Below are 26,845 nucleotides of genomic sequence, written 5' to 3' on the forward strand. Positions count from 1 at the left end.
CAGCACGGGATGAACAGGAGCAGTGTGCTTATCCTATGACAAAGGGAGCTTTGAAATCCAAAATCAATGATCATCTCTTGGGAGTCAATTTACTTTCTCTGATTATTAAAAAATGAAATGATACATTTTATAATACATGGTTTCTTAGGTCTTGATGCCCGGTGTACGTTTGTCACTGTTCCTCCATAAAAACAATAACCCTTTGTAACAGGGCGTTGAGCCCTGTACATTAATTTGTTTATTTTTAGAACGGGTTATTGTTTTGTATTTGTTTGTTTTATGATTTATGTATTTACATGTCGGTGAAGCGCCGTATGTTTCGTTATTGTTTTGTTTTATTTTAAACGTGTTCTGGCAGAGGCGAGATTGGTGCTCGTCCTCTGCCAGGAATAATGAATTACTAGCCAGTTAAACCCCTCGGCCACGATATAAAAGCCTGCAGCTCTCTGCACTCAGGGTGGGTGTTCAGAGGAACGAGAGCGAGCAAGCGAGGAGCGAGAGAGAGAGAGAAATTTATTTAAAAATATTCTAGGAACAGTGAAGGCGATTTGCCCAGCCTGACCTGGATCATTTATTGTTTGTGTTTGTGATTATTTTGTTTAAATATTTATTTTGCTCTGTGTTTTCTGTTTATTTTATTTTTGTATTTAAATAAACGGCGCACGCCGCGTTTGTTTTGAACTGCAGTACTACCTGGTGTCAGTCTGTCCTTCCTGCTCTGGCCTGACATCACCACTCGTCCACCCTGTCACACCCTTTTAGACACTTCAGTTCTCCACAGTCTGCTTACCCTACAGTATCGTTCTCAGCAGGATCTCCCACCATCTGTGTGTAAAATTGTGGTAGCTAATTTAACTGTAGTGCATATGCAAATACTTGATACATCCACCAAAGTACATTATGGCTACCAGAAGTGTGAGTCAGTTTTCAAGTATTGTGTGGTTATGAAAGCCATCATTTCCCATGCTCTATTTTTTCCTCCCCTTGCCATACCGGATTGCTTTCCACATATATGCCGTACCTTACTGACAGCACTAAAGTGTGAAACAGCAGAAGCTGATCTCTAGCAAGCTGGACCTTTACTCATTATATGCCTGACAGTGGTAGTAAAACTGCTGTTTCTCACTCCCTTGGTTAGTGTTTTTAAATTACTCCAAATTACACAAATAAAAACCGCTCTCCTTGATGCTGTCCTAATTTAAACAGATAATTCCATATTGGACAGATTCACAATTATTGAAATAAATAATGTGAACAAAGGTGACCAATATAACCAAAGCAGTAGTTTAAATAAAATACTATATATATTTTTTTTTTTAAGAAATTAATTATGGAGGTCTTTGCAATAGTAGTTTTTATTGACAGGGAGGGGAAGATGTAATCATTTAATACAAATGCAATCATGTGTGTTAATGAAGAAAATAAAGGCATCTTAAATTGTTCTAACTAGCATCCCTTGCTTAAAAAAGGTTTGATTGAGATTAGTTTAGTAGTTTTCTATTCTCCTACCATTTCAGTATTCCAAGACTGGCTGCTGAAAACCCCAACTCACAAAGAAAAGTCACAGCGAAAACACTGTGAAAGTCTGCTCACAAGATGGCAAGATGGGAGAAAATGACTGCGAATGTTATCATTCAGACCATATTGGTTTGAATTCGGTGTGTGCTGGGTTTTCATCACCTTCAGATGAATAACAATGCAAGACAGCAGATGGTGGTGTAGACTGAGCAATGGCCCTCACAGAGAAGCTCATAGAGTGGGGCACCAGGCAGGGTCTCAGAGGGATACAGCACCAAGTGTAGCACGACCAGCAGGAGCAGAGACAGTATTCTTTTGTCAAGCGAATGTCTAGGTGGTTGAAAAGGGAAATTCGTTTTTATACGCAACTGTGGCAAAGTGCCCCGCCCCTGTGTGCATTTGTGTGATCTGTGTTGTATGTTGCGTGCGTGTGTTAATGTTGGTGTATAGATTGGTACACGGGATATAAACGGGTCTGTGTTTCACGTGTGTTTAAAAAGTGTAGATTTGTATTTAGGCACGAGGAGAGCACAAATCACTTCACGTGCTGGTTAAATGTAATATGTGAGCACGGGGTTGCACAGAATTAATTCACGTGCTGGGATTCAAGTGAATAATTAATTAGTAATTGAATCCCAGCACAACAGTATATATAGACACGTAGCACTCAGTCGGGGGTTGGGTGTTCGGTGAGTGGAGAACGGGAGAGAGAAGGAGAAATAAAGTAAAAGAACGTAACGTAAAAATAGTGTTTTCACTCACCGTGTTTGTTTGTTTGTCTGTGCATCCACCGTTTGTGTGTTAGTACGTTTTGTTTGTCCTTTTATTTTGGCGTGTAGTGCCGTGTCCAGTGTTTTTGTCTGTTCCAACCTTTTATTTTCTGTTCTGTTTATTAAATGCTGAACGCGATCACGCGTTCAGCCTCACCAAAACCCCATCTCTCTGTCGGTTGTGTTCCTGTTTCTGGTCTGACGCCACCCACTCCGGCCGTCTTTGTGACACGTGGTGTCATCGTGGGATAACAGCGCCTCCAAGCGTCAGACCAGGAGAGGGGGTTTTGTGTTTAAAAAAAAAAAAAAAAAAAAAAAAAAAGTGAAAATGGAAGGCTGGAGAGACGGCTGCCGGGACCTGGAGGACCTCCTCGGGGGCCTCGAGGACCAAGGCTGGTGCATGGCCTGTGGAGTCTACGGACACACGGTGGCGATCTGCCCCTTCCAAGGTGAGGAGGAGGAGGAACTGGCCCAGGAGAGGAAGGTGGGGAGGAGGAGTAAGAAGAGAAGGGGGAAAGGAAAGCTGCAGCAGCAACAGCAACCACAACACCAGCCGGAGGAACAGCAGCCCGGGTGTTTCTGCTGTGCTGAGCCTGGGCATTCCCGCACCAACTGCCCCTGGTACCCCCTCGGACAGCTACCCCAACTATGCCCCATCTGCAGAGGTGAGCACTTCGTGGCCCACTGCCCTGTCCATCAGGAGAGGGAGGAGCAGGGGTCGCCTCAGTCTCCACGACCAGCAGGGGGGGGTAGACTGCTGCTCCCACCGCCCCAACCACAACTGCAACAGCGGCCAGAGGAGCCAGAGAACCTGTTCCCCTGGTGCACCTGGTGCGGAGAGGTGGATCACCGCTGGAGGGACTGCTCCGAGGTGCCACCGAGCTGGTGCGGGCGATGTGAGGAAGGGGGACATGACTGGTCAGGTTGCCCCTATGCCAGCTCGCCAGTGCCCAAGCGGAAGGAGCCTGAACGTCCTACACCTGAGTGGGAGGAGCCCGAACATCCTACGCCTGAGTGGGAGGAGCCCGAACATCCTACGCCTGAGTGGGAGGAGCCCGAACATCCTACGCCTGAGTGGGAGGAGCCCGAATGTCCTACGCCTGAGTGGGAGGAGCCCAAACGTCCTACGCCTGAGTGGGGGGAGCCCGAACGTCCACAGCCCAAGAGGGGGGAGTCGGTGCGTCCACCGCCCAAAAGGGAGGAGTCGGTGCGTCCACCGCCCAAAAGGGAGGAGTCGGTGCGTCCACCGCCCGAAAGGGAGGAGTCGGTGCGTCCACCGCCCAAAAGGGAGGAGTCGGTGCGTCCACAACCCAAAGGGAGGCAAGTCGGGGCTTCCACAGCTCTGGGACCCAAGCCACCAGCAGAGGGAAAATGCCTGCTGGTTCAGCGCCAAGAGCCGGAAGGGGAGGAGTTACAGGCCCAACCCCCTGGAAATTTTTGGGGGGGAGAGGGGCAGGAGGCTGGTGTCCCCCAGCAGCCTCTATTCATGCTGCTGAAGGCAGCACGGCGCGCACCAGCCCAGCCGCCACAGCGGAGGGAGCCAGCGCCGCCAGGAGCAGAGGAGCTGCCTCTACCTCCACCACCTCCAGGAGCAGAGGAGCAGGAGCTGCCTCTGCCTCCACCACCTCCAGGAGCAGAGGAGCAGGAGCTGCCTCTGCCTCCGCCACCACCACCGCAAGGAGCAGAGGAGCAGGAGCTGCCTCTGCCTCCACCACCGCCAGGAGCAGAGGAGCAGGAGCTGCCTCTGCCTCCGCCACCACCACCGCAAGGAGCAGAGGAGCAGGAGCTGCCTCTGCCTCCGCCACCTCCAGGAGCAGAGGAGCAGGAGCTGCCTCTGCCTCCGCCACCACCACCGCAAGGAGCAGAGGAGCAGGAGCTGCCTCTGCCTCCGCCACCACCACCGCAAGGAGCAGAGGAGCTGGAGCTGCCTCTGCCTCCACCACCGCCAGGAGCAGAGGAGCAGGAGCTGCCTCTGCCTCCGCCACCACCACCGCAAGGAGCAGAGGAGCAGGAGCTGCCTCTGCCTCCGCCACCACCACCGCAAGGAGCAGAGGAGCAGGAGCTGCCTCTGCCTCCGCCACCACCACCGCAAGGAGCAGAGGAGCAGGAGCTGCCTCTGCCTCCACCATCTCCAGGAGCAGAGGAGCAGGAGCTGCCTCTGCTGCCCGTACCTCCGCAGGGAGTACGGTGGCCGGAGCCCCAGAAAGGGGAGCTGCCGGCCACGAAGAAGGGGGAGGAGGTCTGGAGACCACTTTCCCCAGCAGCAGTTTCGCTGCAGGAGTTCTTGTGGCCGGAGCCCCACAGGAGGGAGCTGCCGGCTACGAAGAAGGGGGAGGTCGGGGGACCACCTGCCCCCGCAGCTTTTTCGCTGCAGTACGGGACCAACAGGCTGTCAGCCGTGCCACTACCGGCAGGGGTGCTGACAGCATTGCCAGCCAAGGGCCCACTGAAGCCTCCCTTCCCAGCCCGAGACTTTGTTCTGGACTGCTGGGTTTTTAAGGGGGGAGGTGGCCGTTGAGGCCATGTGTGCTGCGCACAAGGGGGGGTATATGTGGCAAAGTGCCCCGCCCCTGTGTGCATTTGTGTGATCTGTGTTGTATGTTGCGTGCGTGTGTTAATGTTGGTGTATAGATTGGTACACGGGATATAAACGGGTCTGTGTTTCACGTGTGTTTAAAAAGTGTAGATTTGTATTTAGGCACGAGGAGAGCACAAATCACTTCACGTGCTGGTTAAATGTAATATGTGAGCACGGGGTTGCACAGAATTAATTCACGTGCTGGGATTCAAGTGAATAATTAATTAGTAATTGAATCCCAGCACAACAGTATATATAGACACGTAGCACTCAGTCGGGGGTTGGGTGTTCGGTGAGTGGAGAACGGGAGAGAGAAGGAGAAATAAAGTAAAAGAACGTAACGTAAAAATAGTGTTTTCACTCACCGTGTTTGTTTGTTTGTCTGTGCATCCACCGTTTGTGTGTTAGTACGTTTTGTTTGTCCTTTTATTTTGGCGTGTAGTGCCGTGTCCAGTGTTTTTGTCTGTTCCAACCTTTTATTTTCTGTTCTGTTTATTAAATGCTGAACGCGATCACGCGTTCAGCCTCACCAAAACCCCATCTCTCTGTCGGTTGTGTTCCTGTTTCTGGTCTGACGCCACCCACTCCGGCCGTCTTTGTGACAGCAACTCATTAGGATCCTATTAGATATTTTAGGCACTGCTATTTAACTGTTTTCCCCACTGAACGTTTGCCACCATTGACTAAAAATACACAGCTGTTCCACTGAAGCAGGCGGAGAACCTGTCAGGTAGCAAATAGAGTGGGTAAAAGCTAAAGCAAACATCGAACAAATCGAGAGGAGACATCAGGAAAAGTTACATTTTCATCATGTAAATCATTTGATTTATCACTCTGCTTAAGATTTAGTTTAGCATCTGTGACAACTCTGCATTGCATATTGTCTAGTGTATTCATTAGCTAATATTATGTAAGCATAATGATCCAGGGAGCGTAATGAATTACTGGATATGAATAACAATGAAGGATAAGTAAGAGAACAGTAAAGACTTTGAAAGTTGTTGTACATTTAGATGCATGTATATATTCACATCGTGATACTGTAAACACTGCGTACACCATTTCTGTAATTAGACATTATAAAATAACTACAAATGTCATGTTATCCAGGTGTTCCACCTATGAAATTCTATTGGAATTCAATAATTACACAGCCATTGTTTTAAAGTGTATTGACATGTATTGATAAGTGAAAAGAATGGTCCACAGTACAGTGCTCTGGTGTTAATATGAGATTACAACCTACTGTACTACTTGGGGGAAAAAAAAATCCTTATTGTGTCAATTAACCTTGAATGAGGAAAACACGACAACTGTTTTATCCTGTATTTTCTCCCACTGTAATAACAGTGTGGTGAGCACAATTATTGCATGGCTAAGGGTACTTCTACACTCACTATATGCATTATCTAATACATCCATTCACATCTAGGCTGCGTGATTCAGCTTATTCTTGTTGGGGAAATAAATAGTTGAATCCCACCAAGGATTCAGTAAAGATGACATTGCACTAGCTAATCATTTTAGATTTGATGTAATAGAAGAAATCTCACTGTTTCCACAATAGTGAAAACAGCATGCTATTTAGTTCTGTGGTTATAGCCTGAGGTCCTGTTGCTGTCATAGTACTGTGTCAACAGAATCGTATATACATTAACATTAACAGGCTGTCTACACATGTACATACCAGTACTGGTACTGCATGCAACTAATATAATAATGTAATAATATAGGTTTTCAGATACATACAATGCATGCATTTATTTAGCATCGTCAGTATATGGAATACCCTGCTCTGTGCATTACTGAAAGGGTTAATGACTCCCTCATAGACCTTCCCGGATTCCCCTGTTGTGTTTTAATTTATCCGCTTCATGAACTGGAATTAGAGCAGCTAACATGTTGTGCACAAGGCCCTTAGCCCAGATCTATTCCTCACCTGCTGAGCTGAGACAATTCCTCTCACCCATGGGGCCCTGCAGCCCTTTATGCTTCCTGCTCCGTAACCTTGGCAGCCGGGCCGTGCAGAATCCCTCATCTCTCGCAATCAGGCCTCACAGCATAGAGATTGTAGTCTTGTTGGCCAACAACTGAGCGTAAAATCACTACACTTCAATCCCAGTGCTATGAGTCAATCTACTTTTTTTTTCTCCATTAAAAGCATATATCTTAAAGGCAGCCCGGGAATTGTCTTTTTACATATTTGTTTTTAAAGCTTATTTTTCTCAGTTCGAGGGAGTTTCATGCGTATTAGAAAAAGAAATGTTCTCTGTATAGCATAGCTTCTGTAAGTTCAAGCCATTAGTAAAAATACAATACATGTTATGTACTGGGAGTTTAACTCACAAAAAAAAAAAGAAACACAAGTAAATATTTCACAAGAGATATTTAGACTATAGACGGACATCAAAATGGCTGATTTCTGTACTTGAAAAGGTTTGTGAAATGAAAACTGTGTACCGTTAACCTGGATAAAAGATTTAAGTGGATGCATTGTCGGTGAACATTCTCCATTTGGTTTATAGTTCTATTAAATTCTACTAAGTCTGCTTTAGAGCAATTATATCACTGCATCTATACCATTATGCCAACTTCTGGGACGCTTTTGATTTCTGAAGCATAACTAAAGTGAATAACGTGGGTACAGCTAGGAAAACACACACATTCATTCCCAACACAATGCATGGAAGCTGTTTTAATTAAACCTTATCAAGAGATGAATAATTCATAAGCTTAATACCCATTCCTTCACAATCCATCCTCTTCTTTTCAACTTAGGCTGTTGTGCTCATAATTAGTCTTTGTTTGTGAAATCCATTCATGTGGATAACGTGATTATGTAAAGGATGATATATATATATATATATGTTTTATGGGTTCCTAATATACAAAACGACTAATATCCTTGACAAAGTAAATGGGTAAGACTAAATTCCATCGGTTTGGTTCCTTATTAATTGCATTTATTAGTAAAATAAAAGGCAATAAAATACAATACATTATCACGATATATGCAGGTTGAGATGTAATATGTATCACATTACATTATATAGTCCTGATGGGCTTATGCATAATAAGATTTTATGGACATAATTTTTACCTTGTCCATTACAGTATTAGAATTGTATATAGATGCTTAATTTAATTAATCAGCTAATTAACAAACAAAAAAAACCTATTCAAATATTGGTCGGATTTCTGTGCAATACTTATGCACTTATAAACAGATAAAGGCGACACCACAATGTATGTTAGATTTGTATATATTGCATTTGTTTCCCATTTATATAGCATCACTTCTAGATTAAAAACAAACCAAAAAAGGATTTGTTTTGTGTATGCCAATATTGAGTCTGAATCCGGAGACGACCCCCCCCCCTTCTCCATTGCAGTGAAAGCACAGCGACATAGAGTCAGTGCTGGCACAATCTGTCAGGCAGCCCAGCTCAACAGTAGGGATCACAGCAGTAAATAGAGAGGCCCACAGCAGGCTGACCTTCCTGGTGGGAAGCAGAACTCTGCGCTGTGCCCGACAAGCTCGGTAACAAAGAAACAGATTTAGCCCCCCGAAAATTCTGACACGCTTCTCACAGGAAAAATGCCCCGAGAAAGAACTGTCTACCTCCAGCTGACAAAGCAGAGAAGAATAAATGGAAGCACTGAGGGTTGTGCCTAGCAACAAATAAGTTAATATGAATACATTACTAAAAGCCCAGTGGACCTGCAACTGTCCACAGGTTCATTTATACTGCAGTAATTCCTCTGTTTTAAAACCTACGGACTCCTTTGGCTTTTTTAAGATAAGACATTATGAACTTTCAATTTTAATATGTACAGTAATTATAACAAAAACACTTGTAGACTCAAACCAATCCTTTGTCTTAAGTATACATTTTTTTACACTAACAGGCTATGAAATAACAAAACTATTGGGACATGTACAAGATGTAAAACGGATTTTTATACATTATTGTGTTTGAAAAGTCACAATATCATATGGTTAAAGTCCAGGGCTTGTAACCAGAAGGTCACTGGTTCAAATCCCACCTCTGCCACTGACTGAGTCACTGTGAAACCCTGAGCAAATCACTTGTGCTGAGATGTTAAATCAATGCCCTATTGTAAGTGACTCTGCATATAATGCACAGTTCACAGCCTCCCTCTGTAAAGCGCTTTGTGATGGCGGTCCACTATGAAAGGCGCTATGTAAAGATATTATATAAAGTCTTTGGCTGATTATTGGACCTCAGTAAGGATCTCTATGACACAAAGGTCTCTTTGATGCTACCTGCAAAGTTTCACTGCTTTACGGTGCATACTTTTGCCCCAGCATTCGAATTAATTTGTCATATGACACAATCCACATAGCTTTGGTTCCAGGTCTTACACACTGACTAGAACACAATTTAGAGAATGTAGTAAACATTAGATCAACTAATCCATTTGTTTGCAAAGTATGCAGATTTATAGTATGTGGTCATGTGACGTGTCAGGTGATTTAACCTATATAAAGCTGTGCAACTATTTAGCAACAATCTTGGAAAAGCAGAAGGATCTCAGTGACTTCACAAGGGGTGCCTGCGTAACCAATGTGTCCATGGGGAAACTGTTCTGAATGTTCACTGTATTGCAACATTACAAAAAAAAAACACTATTTCATTCACATGTGGGTCGCAACGGATGTAATGTGAGAAACAACAGACATACTACAGTGGCCCAAACCACAGACATTTTCAACACTGGACAAAACCCATCTGTTTCTACTCTAAACAATGCGCAGAGAGTCACTGTAATTACCTAAATAGAGTAATCCATTTCTATTATTTTTGCTTTGTCTGAGCTCAGACTCCTTCGCTGATGAATATCCTTTGGAAAAGTCTGGACACCTCTGCAGCAGCGTGTATGTAAACAAAGCTGAAAACAATGCAGCAGTAAAAAAAACAAAAAGGATAATTTAACTCAGTACTTTGAGTTCTGCTGGTCTTTGTCATTTAAATTAATATTACTGCTACTAATGTGTTTGGAACAAAAGTTTTGTTTGAGCTGTTTTTGGATTTCATTTTGTATATGTTAGCCTTCTGGGCCATTGAAAACAGACCTTTTTGAGTGTCAACTTTAGGCACACAATCACCCTCCCCTTTGAAACCTACAATGTTAAAGCCAAAAGGCATGCTACTGCTTGCTATATGGACATATTCAAGCTCTGTACTGAATTTTTCTTTTTTTTAACAAAATGGTGTTTTTATTATATCTCTATGTGTAACCAGAATCCACAACTGAGATGCCACACCTCATCCGCAGTGTGATGCTGTGAGTGACTTCAAAAATCAATTGATATTCGTATTCCATAACTAATTGTCCAATGCAGCCAAGGCTTTAATTGTGAAAAATCTGAAAAAAATGTCTTTCAAACTAGAAAACTAGAAAAATAAACATAAAAAGCAGCCCTGAGTCATTCTATCCATTGACTAGATCAACCTCAGGCTAACACTGAAGCTTTTCAGACAGTGCTCTTCAATAGCTTTTCTACTGCACTTCATCCTTGAACAAAGCCTTGGCTGACAATACTCAAATCTTCCTTCTTGGATTAACACCCCCTACCCCCTCCCCCCCCCCCCCCAACCACACACCTCCTTTTGGGAGAAAAGTATGCAAATAGTGCTCTCAGTTCCCTGAAAACAGCTATCTTTTCTCTGTCTACTTTACATCTCAAGCAACCCATCCCACTGGCTGACAGGGAGACCAACCCTCCAATTCAATATCCTTCACAGCTCTGACAGTTGGATCCTGGTTCTAAAAAGAGCTCATTTAGACATAATTAACTATTCCCTGCAAACTCCCAAAGGTATGGTAATTATGCTGAAAGCTAACAACTGATGTATTCATGCCGGCTTCCTTCTAAACTTTTTTTCTTTTCTTTTTTTATTCACCAAGAGCTCTCCTGCCTTTTCCCTTCTTGCTCACTTCCTAGTAACATTTCACGCACAGTAGTGGAATGTAGGTAAGAATAGGCAAGTATAAGAAAACCACAGTGCAAACATTTCACACATGAGAGGACTTCCAGAAGTGTGTAGTTCAGTGTGCTGTAGACACACTGTAAAATGGGGTACTTATTTAAAAAATAAAAGTCAGTTAGTTACAGTGCTGACTTCCACAAAATAAATCAGAATTGAATCATCTTAAAACTTAAAAATACTGTGAACTGAGAATTTTCCAAGCTGTTCTGCAAATACTTGGCTCAATACAGAAGACCCGTTTTCATGGAAAAGGGGCTGAAAGAATAAATCCACAATCACTGCTCATTAGACATGCCCAGGTCTTGTAAAAATGGGTGAGTGGGTTGACATCTTTATTTTGAGCAAGCTGTATGCATTGACATGTCTCTTGTGCAAGCTTACCGAGTGAAATCATCCATAATTATAATGCATGTAAGGCTGATAAAATGGTGATATTTCTGGCAAGTATTGGGAAATAGTACTGTAGATTTTCAAATATGCTTTTTCAGTAGCAGAATAATGTGTTATATTAAACCAAACTGCTCAGATAAATGTATTAGCAATTTTACACATACAAATAAAATAACTACCATGCTTTAAACTGCTTCCAGTTCTTTTTCTGCTCAGAGATTAGGCCAAATGGCTGTGTCATGATTGAAAGTACTTCAGGCGCCCATCATTTTCCTCACTTAGATTAGCTTTCTTATTAATCATAGTTAGATTAAAAACAATCATGGTTTCAGTCAGCAAAATCCATTTCAGTATTACTTTGTCCAAAAATATTTTGTGATGGTCAGACACTAATGTTGACATGGGAAAACACTGATTTAAGTCTATGTAGTTGACTAATATAGACTGCTTATAATGAACTTGCTATTTTACGAGAAAACAATGTGCATCTACAAAGCTTTTCAACCCCCTTCCCATTTCTTTAAAATATATTCACAGCTTCATTCGGTACCTTTTAGTACAGCCTGAATGGTTCTTACTACTTATACACAGTAAAATGTCTTCAGAAATACATACATCCTTATTAACCATTTAAAAACAAGTCCTTGTGAAAAGTAATCCAGTGCCATGGAACAGATTGAAACTAATATAATACTGTGTATAAAATAAATCAATTTATGTGCAACTCAGATAAGATAAACTCGTGGTACTGTCGCGAAAGGAAAGCCCCGAAGGGCAAATCTTGCAAGTTGCAGTCTTTTTTCCTTCCTTCTGAGCTGCAGTATGGTGAAATGTTGGGTACATCTCCCTGTAACCCATTTTCCACTGTCTTTTCAAGTACTCTCCACCATATTTGTAGATTTTTTTTTCTCACATACATTTTGCTACAGCCCATGGGTAGACTAGATTAATCAATCAATTATTTTTTTTTATTGATCAGCACCCACAGGCATGATTAATCTTTAATCGATTAAAACCCCTCATTATATATAGTGTGAGGGATTGGTTAAAGAAAAGAACAAAATGTGAAAGGACAACATAAACCAACTGGATGGTAAACAAAGAAATTCAATAATGTAAAATGTTTGGGATCAAAACTAAAGTTGGGTTAATGAATACACTCTGTAAATAATAACTGTGTTAAATAAGGGAAAGTAAAAATAAATAAGTTTGGTTTGAAATAAATAATTATTATTGGGCAGAGACAATGCATGAGGGCATTAGGACCCTGCAGGGGTTACTAAAGTCAGGATAGAATCCAGTTTAAGTTAATTGTTTGTAATTGTTCAATAATGTAATCAGTTATGGTTAAAAGGTGTGCGTGTGTGTGGTTCGAGGAGGGTGATGGTAGGAGTTTGTTTGGAGAGTGAGAGTGAGAGTGAGAGAGAGTGAGAGAGCGAGTGGAAGGATTATTGTTATTACTGTGAGAACTGGACAACAAACTATTGGAAAAGGTATTTGGACAACGGCTTGGATTGTGATTTGGGTAACAGGCTTAGCCTGCCTCGTTATTAGTTAGGGAAACATCTGTTTAGATAGGACCCGATTGGTTCTGTTTTGTTTATTTTTTTGTTATTATTGTAAATAATAAACACTCGCTACAGCGTTTTCTCGCATCCTGGTTGTCAAGTGTTTATTTGAAGAAGGAAGACCAGTGACCAGAAGGCAATCCATCACTATATATGTGTGTGTATATATATATATATATATATATATATATATATATATATATATATATATATATATATATATTTTTTAATTGAACATTTGGAGTAATGAAAACAAGGTCTGTACAAATCTATAAGAGAGACACACATTCACAGAACCGCAAGAGCTCTTCAAGGAGATTATGCTAATTCACCTCATTCATAGTCAAGCCTCCTCCGCACATGTCAGGAGGACGGCACTTGTCCCCTCTAGTGATAAACAAATTATAGATGAAATCAATTCCTTTTCACAATAATTTTCCCTACTGGGCATTATCTTTCCTCCCCTGCTCCCTCCAGTTAAGCTTGCTTCCTGTAACTTGCTAATGAGCTGGGGGACTCCTGTTTCAGAGGGGGCACCACCTGCCTCAAAGTCATGACACATCCCATTTCGAATGCTGCTAGCATTTTTCGACAGCTCCTGCTAACTAGCCTTCTTGACCTGCAGAAAGAGGATCTCATCAGATTGAATTCTCTAACCTGTCAATCACCACTGTAAAAGATCTTCACAGTCACTCCCAAGGCAAAAACAAAAGGAAAAAAGGAGAGAGAGAGAAAAAGAGAGAGAGAGAGAGAGAGAGAGAGAGAGAGAGAGAGAGAGAGAGAGAGAGAGAGAGAGAGAGAGAGAGAGAGAGAGAATGCTGCCTCTGCATCTAGCTAATGAGAATTTCTTTCAGGCTCTAAAAGCTGCTGAAAACCGTAAAACTGGAAAAATCAAGGCACAAACAGTCCATTAAAATGTAATTGTTGGGGCAACAAGCTTGAAATGTGTTGGTGAAACATAACTGAACATAATAAAATAAACATGAACAGAAATCCTCCAGACAAAGCACTTTTTCAGCTGTTACTTGTCCTGCTATAAAGAAACAAGACTGTGCAATAATCTGAGATTCAGTACATACATTAAGTATGTGCAATATTTTCACAATTTATGGTAGTATTTTATAAAGAGAAAAGTACCTTGAAATTACATTTAGTTATTTGGTTTGTACTGTCCTGTTATCTTTTAATGGTGGTGGTTCTTGCAATAACTCCAAATTTGCTGATACGCTTCAAGTTCAGGAGCTACTCTTCAGTTGCCTGTCATACACACATGTAACAGTTTAGATCATGCTAAGTTTCTTTATAGAAGGAAGAGTCAGTACAATCTAGTGATCAGCTATTCTGCATCAGTTTTCCATTTTGTATTGCTAGCAATACGTAGCTGTTCACTAGGTGGTGCTAATGCTTACTAATAAAGACACTTTGGCTGAACTAGCATATGACACATATGTCTATGGGAGAAAACTAGAACTGAAGAGCAGTTCCTGAACTCTTGTATAAGTAGAACACAATTTCTAATAAACCCAAGTAAAGTTTCAATTGAATGAGAAGTCCTCAAGATATAACTAACAAATATAACTATGATGTAGGCCTACATTTGGGAGCAGCCATTATACCCCCAGTGTCTGGTTAAAAAAAGCACAGTCGTTTGCCATTACATTGAAGGGAGATAACTGCAGTTTTCTCACACTACAGGCATTCTTGAACCATGAGCGAATGTGTAAATCGGTAACCTTTTGATGACCTCTATGAATGCTTTCTCTGTTTTTTGTAATATTTTGAATGTTAAATGTGTTGTTCTAGTTTAGTATATTTCCTACAGAATGTTAGACGACACGATCGGTGCAGAATAGCGGGGCATCAGATGCCAAGATAACATTAAACTGTGTGAGCTGCTGCAGGAACAGGTGCCCCTGTACCACAGATGCAGTCTGTGAACAATTTTTAACTAGTTTGTTTTAGCTTCAGGCTTTAACACTGGGATATTGGAGACTTGAACATACTGCATTTTTCAAACAAGGGCTGTGTTTCAATTCTAAAATAAAATTCTACAAGGATACTGTGGCAGGACGATTGCCCTGCACAATGGGAAATTAGTGTTGGTGAATGAGGAAATGGGTTTATTTTGTGTGCTTTTTGGAGTTGTTGTTTGTGTGATTAAATTATTGTTTACAGACGGCCGCTCAGTTGAGACATGCTGCCTGCTAGGTTTGGTTGAGAGGAAGGGCGGCGAGTGATTGGCTGTGCCGGTCCTCAATCAGAAGGTGGGCGGGTCCCGACTGTGTGTTCGTCAGCATAAAAACATCCGGTGGGGATCGCTCTGGGCGACTGCAACACCATGCTACAGAGGGGAGCTGCGTATACTCGGAAGGAGAGAATCCGCTCTGCTGGAAGGACAGCTACGCAACCCTGAAACTGCAAGCAGTGCTTGTGAAGCCAAGGCCGTATGAAGTAGCAGGAGTCGTCGTATGAATACCGGCTTATGAGTAGGTGGGTTTAGGGGACATTGATCCCAAGTAATGTATAGAGAGGGTTACGTAGTGTAGCCTGTTCCTGGAGCGGGACGCCTCGTTATAAGGCTAGTGCTCTGTGTGGCAACTTTTATTTCTTTCTTAGTAACAGGCAAAGGCAATTACGAATAGCCTCCACCTAACTAACCTGGGGACAAACACCCCTCCCTATATTGTACCCCAAATATTTCACCTCAGCCATGCTTTATGTAGATGCAAGCCCCAGTTCTCACTATGAATGGTGAATGGTTTCTAGTGTACTTGCAATTAAACTACATAATTTAACTACATACACTACACCTGCAGTGGTTAAAGTGGGGCGGTATATACGGCATACCGGTAAGAAAAAAAAAACGGATGGTATGACATGCCGACAAAAGAAAAAAAACATCCTGGAGGGAAAAAAATATAATATAAAGTTATACTGCTGAAAAACACTTACCTGCAACTCTTTAGTTTCACACAAAAATACATTTGGCTTTAGTGTCTCTAAATTATTATATAGAATGAGTTTCCATGTTGAGATAAACGCCATGGTGAGAAAAACATAAAAAGACTGGCAACACGTTTCAGCTTGAATATAAATTAAACAAAACTGAAAAAAAAAACTATTCAGTAGTATTTACACACTATCTATCAGTACTGCCGACTGAGGTTTTAATAAAATTAATATAATTAAACAAAATCCTTAGCTCTGGCTGAATGTAGGAAAATTATCAAAACAAATCCTCCCCAGCACATTTTCTTCTGTGCATACCAGCCCTTTTTCAAACCACTTTAAACACTGTACACCTGACATTAAAAAAAAAAAACAACTGACAACATGTTAATGCATTTTTGTTTTACAAATAGAGAAACATTGTAAAATTGTACTCATCTTTCTGTTCATTCCCTGGCACTGACTTCAACCAGATATATGTTGTCTTCCATTCTTTGTTGTGGCTGCATAATCTTGTTTTGCTTTTTGGTTCAATTTTTCTAAAAACTATTCACTGATGCTATCCCAACCGTTCAAACTCAACAGACTATACTCACGCTAAATTTTCAAATATGTAGAGCCCCAATGGAAGCGGACTGGCGTAACCATAGTAGCAATCAGGAGGGTGTGACAAAAAAGTAAAGAGCGATTCCTATCAATGGGTTTTAGCTGCAACCGCAGGCTACACTGTAGTACCTGCACTGTCATACTGTTTACCGCACAGTGCATCCTGTGTCGTGTAGCTGTTCCCTTCTCATTCCTGTAACAGCTTGAAATAATATGCTGTTCAGTAGTCAGGTCCTTGTCACTTTTTTAAATCATTAGACACAAAAATTTCATTTTTGGTTTGAATTTCTGAACATTTCTGTTTGAAATGCGGGATGTTTTCTTATTTTAGCAGGACGCAGGACAAAGGGTCCAATTTAGGGACAGTTGGTCACCCTACTCTTAAGCCCAGTCAGTATGGGGCACCTGCCAATAGCCTTTGGTGAGGTTAAGGATCGTAAGAAAATGAGCCGAACCGAGCCTATCAATGAGCTTGTATACCCTGGGCATGGGGTAGGCATCAAATTTAGAAACCTCATTCAGTTTTCAGAAATCATTACAAAACCGGAACGAACAGTCTGGCTTTGGAACCAAGACGATAGAGCTAGTAAATTCAGTATAAGTTTCCTCAATCACTCCTAGGTCTAACATCTTTTTCACCTCCTCTTGGGTCGCAGCCCACTTAGCCTCAGGAATCGAATAAGGCTTCAAGTTAACACAGAAAATACATCACTGTTCTGTCTTATGAGTTCCCTTACCTCCTGGGTTTGACTCTCAGACAGCTATCAACACCTGAGGCTTTGCCAGGGGCTTATCAGTGGGGAACGTGTCCATGGTAACCAACAATTCCCTGTTTTTCCATGCCTTCAATAAATTAATGTGGTAGAGCTGCTCCGGCTTCCTCCGGTCTGGGTGTCGAACTTTACAATTTACTTTGCCGATTCATTCAATTATTTTATAGGGTCCTCTCCAGGTGGCACGAAGCTTATATTCCACCATGGGGACCAGCACTAAAACCCATCATCGGGTTGAAAAACCAGGAGCCTTGCATTTCTATTATAAGTGAAGCGCTGTGCTTCCTGTGCCTGTCTCATGTGCTCTTTGACAAGGGGTGTGATAGCAGCAATCCTATCTAGCATCTGAGCAATATGGTCAATAACACTGTGGTATGGGGTTGCCTGTTGCTCCCAAGTCTCTCTAGCTATATCAAGTATTCCCCAGGGGTGTCTGCCATATAGTACTTCAAAGGGAGAAAAGCCCAAAGATGTCTGGGCTACCTCACGAATAGCAAACATAAGATATAGCAAGAGAAAATCCCAATTTTTCCGATCCCTGTCAACAATTTTCCTAAGCATGGACTTCAGGGTTTTGTTGAATCGTTCTACTAATCAGTCAGTCCGGGGATGATAACTCTTCTGTCACTTTAGACCTAAACAAGGTCCCATGGTCAGTTAATATGTCTCTAGGGATACCAACTTGGCTAAACATTAACAATAACTCCTTAGCTATGTTTTTTAGCAGGTGTGTTATGAAGGGGAACTGCTTCCGGATACCGGGTAGCAGAATCCAAAACCACCAAAATGTATTTGTGCCCCATAGAGTATTTTCCTAAAGGACCCACTAAATCCATGTGCTCAAAGTGAATTTCTATGATGGGAAGGGGCACTAGGGTACTGCGAAACGCTTGCAATGGGGCAATATGCTGGCATTCTGGACATGAGGTACAGTGCTTGGATATATCGGCATGTACACCTGACCAAAAAGGATCCTTTCTCTGGTTTTATCTACTCCCAGGTGTCCACCCAGCAAATGTCTATAAGCTAAATTTACACATTGCATCAGAAACGTTTTGGCACTAAAAGTTGTTCCTCCCAATTTATTATTATTATTTATTTCTTAGCAGACACCCTTATCCAGGGCGACTTACAATTGTTACAAGATATTACATTATTTTTTTTTTTTTACATACAATTACCCATTTATACAGTTGGATTTTTACTGGAGCAATCTAGGTAAAGTACCTTGCTCAAGGGTACAGCAGCAGTGTCCCCAACCGGGGATTGAACCCACAACCCTCCAGTCAAGAGTCCAGAGCCCTAACCACTACTCCACACTGCTGCCCAACTCTAAACAGATAAGTTATCCTGCATCATGAAATAGGGGACAGTAAGGGGAATCCGTTCATTTTACTGGAGTCCCATTCATTACTTCGACCCTCTCATAAGCATGTATCAACGTGAGGTCTTGCACCTGTGCCATTCCAAAATTCTCAGGACTGACCCTAAGCTCAGGCACCATTAGCTGTACTTGGATTGTCAGGACCATCCCCGACCAACACAGTTAGAGGGACCGAATCAAAGCTATTCTGACCTCCCCAAGTCTTACTGTCCCTATGGCATGTATCTGCAGTTTTGGCTTGTTGTCTTTCCCTTTTCAATTTCATGACCTTAACTTTCTGAGAAATCAAGTCCGGATCATTAAATGGAAATATGGACAGCTCCACTCTTAAAGGGTCTATTATTCCCTCAATATTCTTGGTGGGCGGAATCAAAATGCCTTTTTTCCACAACTGTATATAGTTAGGGAAGCAATGTCCCAAAATTACAGGGTATGCCATGGAGGGCAGTACACCAACTTGATAGTCCATGTCCACAGACCGTGCATCAGTTTGCATGTGAACAACAGCAGCTGGATAGTGGCGTGTGTCCCCATGTATACACGTAATATCCACAAGACTTGTCCAATTTCTCAGAATCCACTAAATCGGCAGAGACCAAAGCTGTCATACTCCCAGAATCAAGCAGTGCATCTACTGTATTTCCATCAGTCTTTACTGAACACATGTTTTATTTCACATGGACTCACAGATAAAGCAGTAACCAGCGGATAAGAAAACAACTTGTGTAACCCACTCGTTCCCTCTACATTACACTCCATGGGCTCCATGCTCATTACAGTTAAAACATACTCTCTGTCTCGTAGGTGACCATCTCCTAATCTCCTCCCTGTCAAGTCCCTTCACAGCCATAGGCTGCTCTTCAGTCCCCGGTTCCCCCAGTACAGTCTTACCAGATCTAGTGCTGTCCTGGTTCCTCGGATACTGGGGACGATCTGCTCGATCCAGGTTCTGGTGGACATTGGGACTAGTGGGACGCAACAGTTCTCCAGCGGCGATATAGCGCTCTACAAGGCAAACAAGTTCACTGGCATTGGTGGAGTCTCCCTGTCCGACCCTTTTCTGGAGGCTGTCAGGTAGTCCCTTGCTGAAAAGGTCCAAGATGACTTTCTCCCCGATCTCTGCAGCAGTGTTGACCTCAGGCTGTTGCCACTTTCTAGCGAGATGAATCAAGTCATATATTTGAGATCCAGGGGCTCGGTCAGGTTGGTACGTCCAGCGATGAAACTAGGAGGGCTCTGACAGTATTGAAGATGCCAAGTCTAGTAACGATTTCTCGTACTCTTTAGCGTCTTCGGGTTCTATGTCATACTATGCCTTCTGGGCATCACCCGCTAAGGGCATCACCATTGTTCAGTTGGCCACCTTTCTCTCTCTGCCATTCTTTCAAAAGTGATGGATGATGACTGCCAGGTTATGTTCTGATAATGTCTGAATGTCTTTCTGTAGCCATAGGGCTGTTCATTCCTGATCCTCCCGCAGCAGCCGATTTGTCTTTGCTGCACACGGGCCACCTTTTGCTATTATGCAGTGGCTTGTAAAGTGCTTTCACTACTTCTTCCATAGAACAAAAAACAAATGTAATCTTTTTTTCTTCGTATATCTCACCCTCTTTCAATGGACTTAATTCCCACATTCTCCACCATATGTGGCAAAGTGGGGTAGCTTTGCCACTTTCGGGACATTCCACACAGTGTTGTAGTGGAGAAATACAGGTCGGTACACAAAAGAAGGCTTTCATACAAGCAGAAGTTAATAACCCTTTCTTCATAATAATTAAAAAATAAATTAATAATCACAAATATGAATGTTTTAAGTGCATAATACATATTTAAATACTATATAGTACACATACATTTAGTCCCTTCAGATCTGTAGACTTGTGTAGCCTTTTCAAGTACTGGAAACATCGAAATAATAATAATAATAATAATAATAATCAATTTGAATGGTTATTCATCGTAAATGCGCTTCATGCTACGGGATTCTTTGCAACATCAAGTGTTGTTGTTTGCGACAAATGTGTTGTTGTTGTTTTAAAACATGGCATCCAAGCAGGAGAAAAGGGAATTTGCAAACTCTGCCAAGGAAATATTTCATTCAAAAGGAGGAAGCACAAGTGCTTTGCTAAAACATCTTCAAAACAAACATCCCATCCAACTAGGCTATGTTAAAGCAAGTATGTTTGTAATTTATTCATTCGTTGATTTATAACTTTCATTTAAAGCATGGTTAATATAGATGTTCATAAATTATTTCTCTTTTTCACATCAGTTTAGCTTATACTATAGCGTGCTAATCTACATGACTAGTATGAGAAAGACATTATTAGCACACTTACTTAACGTGCCCCAAAAATATTTTTTTATTTAACCCAAAACAAAATAGGTCACTGTTTGGTAAGTTTGTGAGTAATGTTTTTCTCATACTGATTTAATTTTGTACTTTGCACCTTACACATTTTGTAGTGCGTATGCTTTTTCTTTATTAATCTACTTCATTAAAATAAAAAAAAAGTTTATGATTTTCAGTCTGTTTTCTGGGGTACATCGCTCACAATACGTTATTTATTTTTAAATAAAGGCTACTTATTTGATCTTTTTGATAAGAAAATATGTCTACGCAATAACTGTACTAAAGCATTCCATATTGTAAGTTACACGGTTTTTATTATTAATGGATCACAGCGTTATCACTGACATAAGCCCAATTAGATGTTATGTTGTTTTCTTTCCGATTTAGTTCCTGAGAAGAATAGTCACCGCAGTTATTTTTATTGAGGTGTACTTGCCACTGTGTGTTACTGTTTTCTGTAAAACCTTGAGAGACTGTCAGTTAAGAAAAGGCTTAGTGCAAGGCTTGTCTTAATGTTGTCTTTATTATGCCGGCCAGAGATCCACACTTACAGCTGTATTATTATATTTTCTACATTTTCTTGAAATTCTCAAATTAATAAATCGATACCCGGATAGTAAAAAGAGACCTCGGTCAGGTCATTTAAAACCCAACGGGTTAGAAATAAAGATTCTGTAAAGAAAAAAAAAATTGCATTGCATAAATCTCTATAATTACATTGTTCAGCACAGTATATAATTCCACAAGGAGCATGTGTTAAATGTTTTATAAAATGTGCACATAAATACCTGCCCATGTCTATAAACCATGAATTCTGTGAGGTCTTTTGCTTTTTCGCCTTTGATTTTCTTCGTCTTTGGACACAGCTGCTGGCGAGCACACAACTGGAGATGGTGCTGGCATAGAGGTAGCGAGTACAGCGGGTGGGGAGCAGGCCGCTGCTCCTGAAAGAGACTCTGGCTGGAGAACAGGGCATGGCTGCTGTAGCAAGGCAGATAACTTCTGTCACCATTGAGAGGCAAAATAGGTGGGCAAAAGACGCATGGATAGTGTTTGCTCTGTGGTAAAGAGGAAGTGAAGCCTGTAGGAAAGCTGTTCTGAGGCAGACTGCTTTTTTAGATAAAGAAGCTGGCTTGCAGATGAAGAACCAGCTTTCTATGGGTAACTAAAAATGGGCATATCCAATATACTGTACAGTGTGCCAAACCAGGGCCTCAGGTGAGATTTGGGGAGTACGGTACTGGTCTGAAGCTTCCCCAACAGCTGCAACATAACCATGTTGCCCTTTAACAATATGCTTGATTAAAAATCTAATACAAAATTAAAATAATTATATCACTGAAGTATGACTGACAGGTTAAAGCCAAATGCCAAAATATGCAAAAGTTATTATTAGAGTTATTCTTATTTGTACACTACATCTGAATTAAAATGAGTGGGATAATCATGTTTGTGTACAATATCAATCAATCAATATTTATTTTATATAGCACCTTTCATAGTGGACCACCATCACAAAGTGCTTTACAAGATAGTCTTGAAATAAAAGCTGACCAGCCAGAGCGAAAGAGGGCCATCTTTCAACTCCCTCCCCTCACTCCAGTCATTGTTATTATGACATTGTCCTCGGTGCATTCATGCATCTTCCTAGGCTATCAGCCCACTTCAACTCAGACAGCCCTTTATATGAGCTTCATACAAGCCCTTCTGAATGCAGCAGCAGGGCACAAAGGCAGTCTGCTGGGAATGTTTCTGTAAACCATATTTGGCTGTAGCACTGATATAAATAATACAATAAAACACACATAGGCCCTGATAGATTCAATCCCATGCATTTCAAACTCCTCTAGAGATAGATGTTTGGCATGCCGTGGACAGAGGAGAGTATAAATATTCAATTAATTCCTACACTAACTCTATTATTTAAAAGTCCCAGGCAGCCCATCATTCTATTAGAAAGCATTCAGTGACTTTTCTTTCCTTTTTAATTTTTTTTTTTGTACAACTTTGCTGTAATACTTTGCAGTTGGGTAGGTTTCTCTCTTTTTCCATTCTTGTAATGCATGCTTGTTAAAAAAAAGAAACATCATATAACTAGTTTTGATGACGCCATCAGTTTATTCAAAGTCTTCTACAAAAGAACAATTTAAATATGAATCCTCCAAGTCAGGGGCTCTGAGTGGACAGTATGTTGATCTGAGCGCTTCTTTACTCTGAGTGGACAGTATGTTGATCTGAGCGCTTCTTTACTCTGAGTGGACAGTGTGTTGATCTGAGCGCTTCTTTACTCTGAGTGGACAGTATGTTGATCTGAGCGCTTCTTTACTCTGAGTGGACAGTATGTTGATCTGAGCGCTTCTTTACTCTGAGTGGACAGTATGTTGATCTGAGCGCTTCTTTACTCTGAGTGGACAATATGTTGACCTGAGCGCTTCTTTACTCTGAGTGGACAGTATGTTGATCTGAGCGCTTCTTTAGTCTGAGTGGACAGTATGTTGACCTGAGCGCTTCTTTACCCTGAGTGGACAGTATGTTGACCTGAGCGCTTCTTTACCCTGAGTGGACAGTATGTTGATCTGAGCGCTTCTTTACTCTGAGTGGACAGTATGTTGATCTGAGCGCTTCTTTACTCTGAGTGGACAGTATGTTGATCTGAGCGCTTCTTTACTCTGAGTGGACAGTATGTTGATCTGAGCGCTTCTTTACTCTGAGTGGACAGTATGTTGATCTGAGCGCTTCTTTACTCTGAGTGGACAGTATGTTGATCTGAGCGCTTCTTTACTCTGAGTGGACAGTATGTTGACCTGAGCGCTTCTTTACTCTGAGTGGACAGTATGTTGACCTGAGCGCTTCTTTACTCTGAGTGGACAGTATGTTGATCTGAGCGCTTCTTTACTCTGAGTGGACAGTATGTTGATCTGAGCGCATCTTTACTCTGAGTGGACAGTATGTTGATCTGAGCGCTTCTTTACTCTGAGTGGACAGTATGTTGATCTGAGCGCTTCTTTACTCTGAGTGGACAGTATGTTGACCTGAGCCCTTCTTTACTCTGAGTGGACAGTATGTTGACCTGAGCGCTTCTTTAGTCTGAGTGGACAGTATGTTGACCTGAGCCCTTCTTTACTCTGGAGGTGGACAGTTCAGTGCCTAACATCAGTAAAAACAAAATAATTAATTTACTGTATATTGGTAATTAGGTATACATTGCTGACACTGTACAATACCTGCAGCATTATGTATATTAACCTTTAACATCGCATGAAAGATATTTTTAAATATTTTTTTCTTTAGCTTTTATTTGATTGTCACAACACCTTAATGTTTGATGTGCAGTGCTTTGTGATGCCTTGGGATTAAGGGCACAGTCATTTTGTCAGCAGCTATAACAAAAACAAAGACGCAAGGATTGGGGGGCTCAAAGGTATTTGGAAGGCAAGTTTTGAAATAACAGCTAAATATACAATGGTATGGTGCCATACGACTTCATTTACCTTAAACAGTTAGCATAAAATAACCAATACTATGTGTTTGAACTTGAACATGCAAAACATTAATTTCCCAATAAAACTACAAAAGATCTGTTGGCTACACATTGCAAAAAATGGCCTGAGATTTGTTAGAAGTTTCCAAACTTCAATACAGAGTTCTAAAGCAAGCCAAAGCAACCCCAACCAAACAACTTGCCTTGAAGTAAATTAGGAGCTGTGCCAAAATATGACACTTTAAATACATTAAGAGAAACCGTGGCTACTGCACTACACTGTGAAATGGTAATGAAAAACATGCTAAGAAATCCAAACGATTGTGTGTAATTTACTAAACAAAATCTCTTTTCACAGTAAAAAAGGTAGAAAAGTGCCTAATTCCTATAGAAATTGTTCATATTATTAGTAAAAGGATTGTCATTTCAAGTGACATTTCGATTTTCTGTCGACGGTCTGATGTTCCAGCAAAAAAAGCTTTCTACCCTAGTCCGTCCAAGCAGTATCTTCCAAATATATATTCTGCAGTTCAACTTTTATAGTCTAGAACAGTGGTTCCCAGAACAGGCCATAGGAGGGGGAAAACAAAATAACAACACACGTTCTATAAAGTGTGGCTACATGTGTGGCTGTGTGTCACTATGATAGTAGTACATGGTGCTCCACAAAATTATTGGAGGAGCAGAAGGGGTCTGCACACTCAAAAAGCTTGGGAACCACTGGTCTAGAATATGCTTTCACTTTTGGTCACAATTTATTTACTTTGACTGAGCCTATTACTGTACATGAAGAATGGTGAGCTATTCTTTCTGCCCACTGTAAGCCACACACAAATATGGTTTCTAGTGTACTGTTTTATATAGCAGTGGCATCAGGGCCCTGAACCCTTCTTTCTAAAAAAAAAACAAAAAAACAATCACTTTAAGTAGGGTGAAGCTCTTCTCTTTAAATCCTTGATTCGCACATCAACACAGTAGGGGCCCCCGACATTACTGGAGGGGGTGGGGGAGGGATCTTCATGAATACCCCCAGTCTCAAAGACCCTACACATCTCTTTGTACACCTGCCAGTAATTTAAAATGTAATCCTCACCTTAATGAAGTCATTTTAATTTCACTCAGTGCCATTGTTACTAGACTCTAAAACCCCAAATTATTTGCAGCTGCATGTTGAAATCTTCAAAATGTGTGCAAATACAGTACCATTATCTACTTAATTAAAATGACCCTCATTTTCCTGAACAGAGAATGTGCTAGCAAGAGATCTGTGACAGAAATCAAAAGGTGCTGTCAACTACAATCTTTTTTTCCCTTCATCTTATACCTAATACACAAATAGAAACTACCTGCAACTGTTGGGTGGGGGGACAAACTGATGGCTAGGGACAGCTGGTGCATTATTCAGCTACAGTGAGCTTAATCTGCTCTGCTGAATTTGATAATTTCCAAAATCGAAACAACCTGTCTCAGAAAACCTTAGTGATTGGCAATGAGGATTTGTTTGTACAGATAAACAAATGTAGGTTTACTTTATAGTTGCAATTGACTGGTTCCACCATCAGACACACTAAAGACTCAAGGGATGCCTGCAGGGATACACCCAAGGATAAGAGATTAGCCAGTCAATCGTGCTGTAAACAACAAACTGCCACTCACTAAACCCCTGGCTACATTGATTCTGGAAATCACATTTGTAAAAACAGAATTCATGCCATAAAAGAATACATTTATAGACCGTGCAAAAGCGTAATAATTTATTACATGGTATGAAACCAACAATTAGGTTTAGAAAGGAATTCAAAATGAATTTGTCATTAATAAATTCTTATTAAAAAAACGTCTTACCTGAATTCCTGCTCTGAGGAATATGTTGTCCTGTCAGTGTTGGTTGTTGGATGAACCTTTGCCGTAACTGTTGGTTTTTCCACAAACTCTTATGCCATCTCCTGTTTCAGGTTGTAACTTGACGTTGTGAACGGTGAAAACAGGGGACACTGAGAGAGAAAAGGAAAAGGCCATTCTGTTCACTTACACTAATGTACTCACTCTAATATACATCATATACCATTACACTGTAATGTATTTGATCAGTTATATCCAAAACATATACAAGACAAGTGGGTTGCAGGATACCCCTTTTGGATCAATAAAACAGGTACATTAGTAACACATCCTCCAGCATGGTTTCTGATATTTCAGGTATCATATCTAATCGCGATAAACCACGTTTATCACAATTACATATATCAACTTATATGTAAAATATGTTTTACAAAAATAAAAATAAAACATATTTCATTTTAAATCTATTTCTAGTACAATCTTCAGTTGTGTGATTTCTATTAAGTTAATGTGTCGTGTGTAGGGTCTCTTGTTGTATAAGAGATGACATTTCACACCGTATGGCTTCGCTTCACAGTCCCCTCACCCAAAGTGCAACAAGAGACCCTACACATGA

At 41.2% G+C, this 26,845-nt stretch overlaps 1 protein-coding gene across 2 annotated transcripts in view; it reads right to left on the reverse strand.

Annotated features, from left to right (window-relative positions):
• The window catches only part of LOC117435835 (cyclin-dependent kinase 14), a 198,424-nt gene that overhangs the window by 26,223 nt on the left and 145,356 nt on the right, over positions 1–26,845 (reverse strand). For both annotated transcript variants that reach the window (XM_034059293.3, XM_034920855.2), the window contains one exon: positions 26,233–26,381. In XM_034059293.3, coding sequence (XP_033915184.1) covers positions 26,266–26,381 — 116 coding nt within the window. In that variant the 3' untranslated portion in view covers positions 26,233–26,265. The remainder of the gene's footprint in view (positions 1–26,232; positions 26,382–26,845) is intronic.

Source organism: Acipenser ruthenus, chromosome 3 (assembly GCF_902713425.1).
Source record: "Acipenser ruthenus chromosome 3, fAciRut3.2 maternal haplotype, whole genome shotgun sequence".
NCBI classification, from domain to species: domain Eukaryota; kingdom Metazoa; phylum Chordata; class Actinopteri; order Acipenseriformes; family Acipenseridae; genus Acipenser; species Acipenser ruthenus.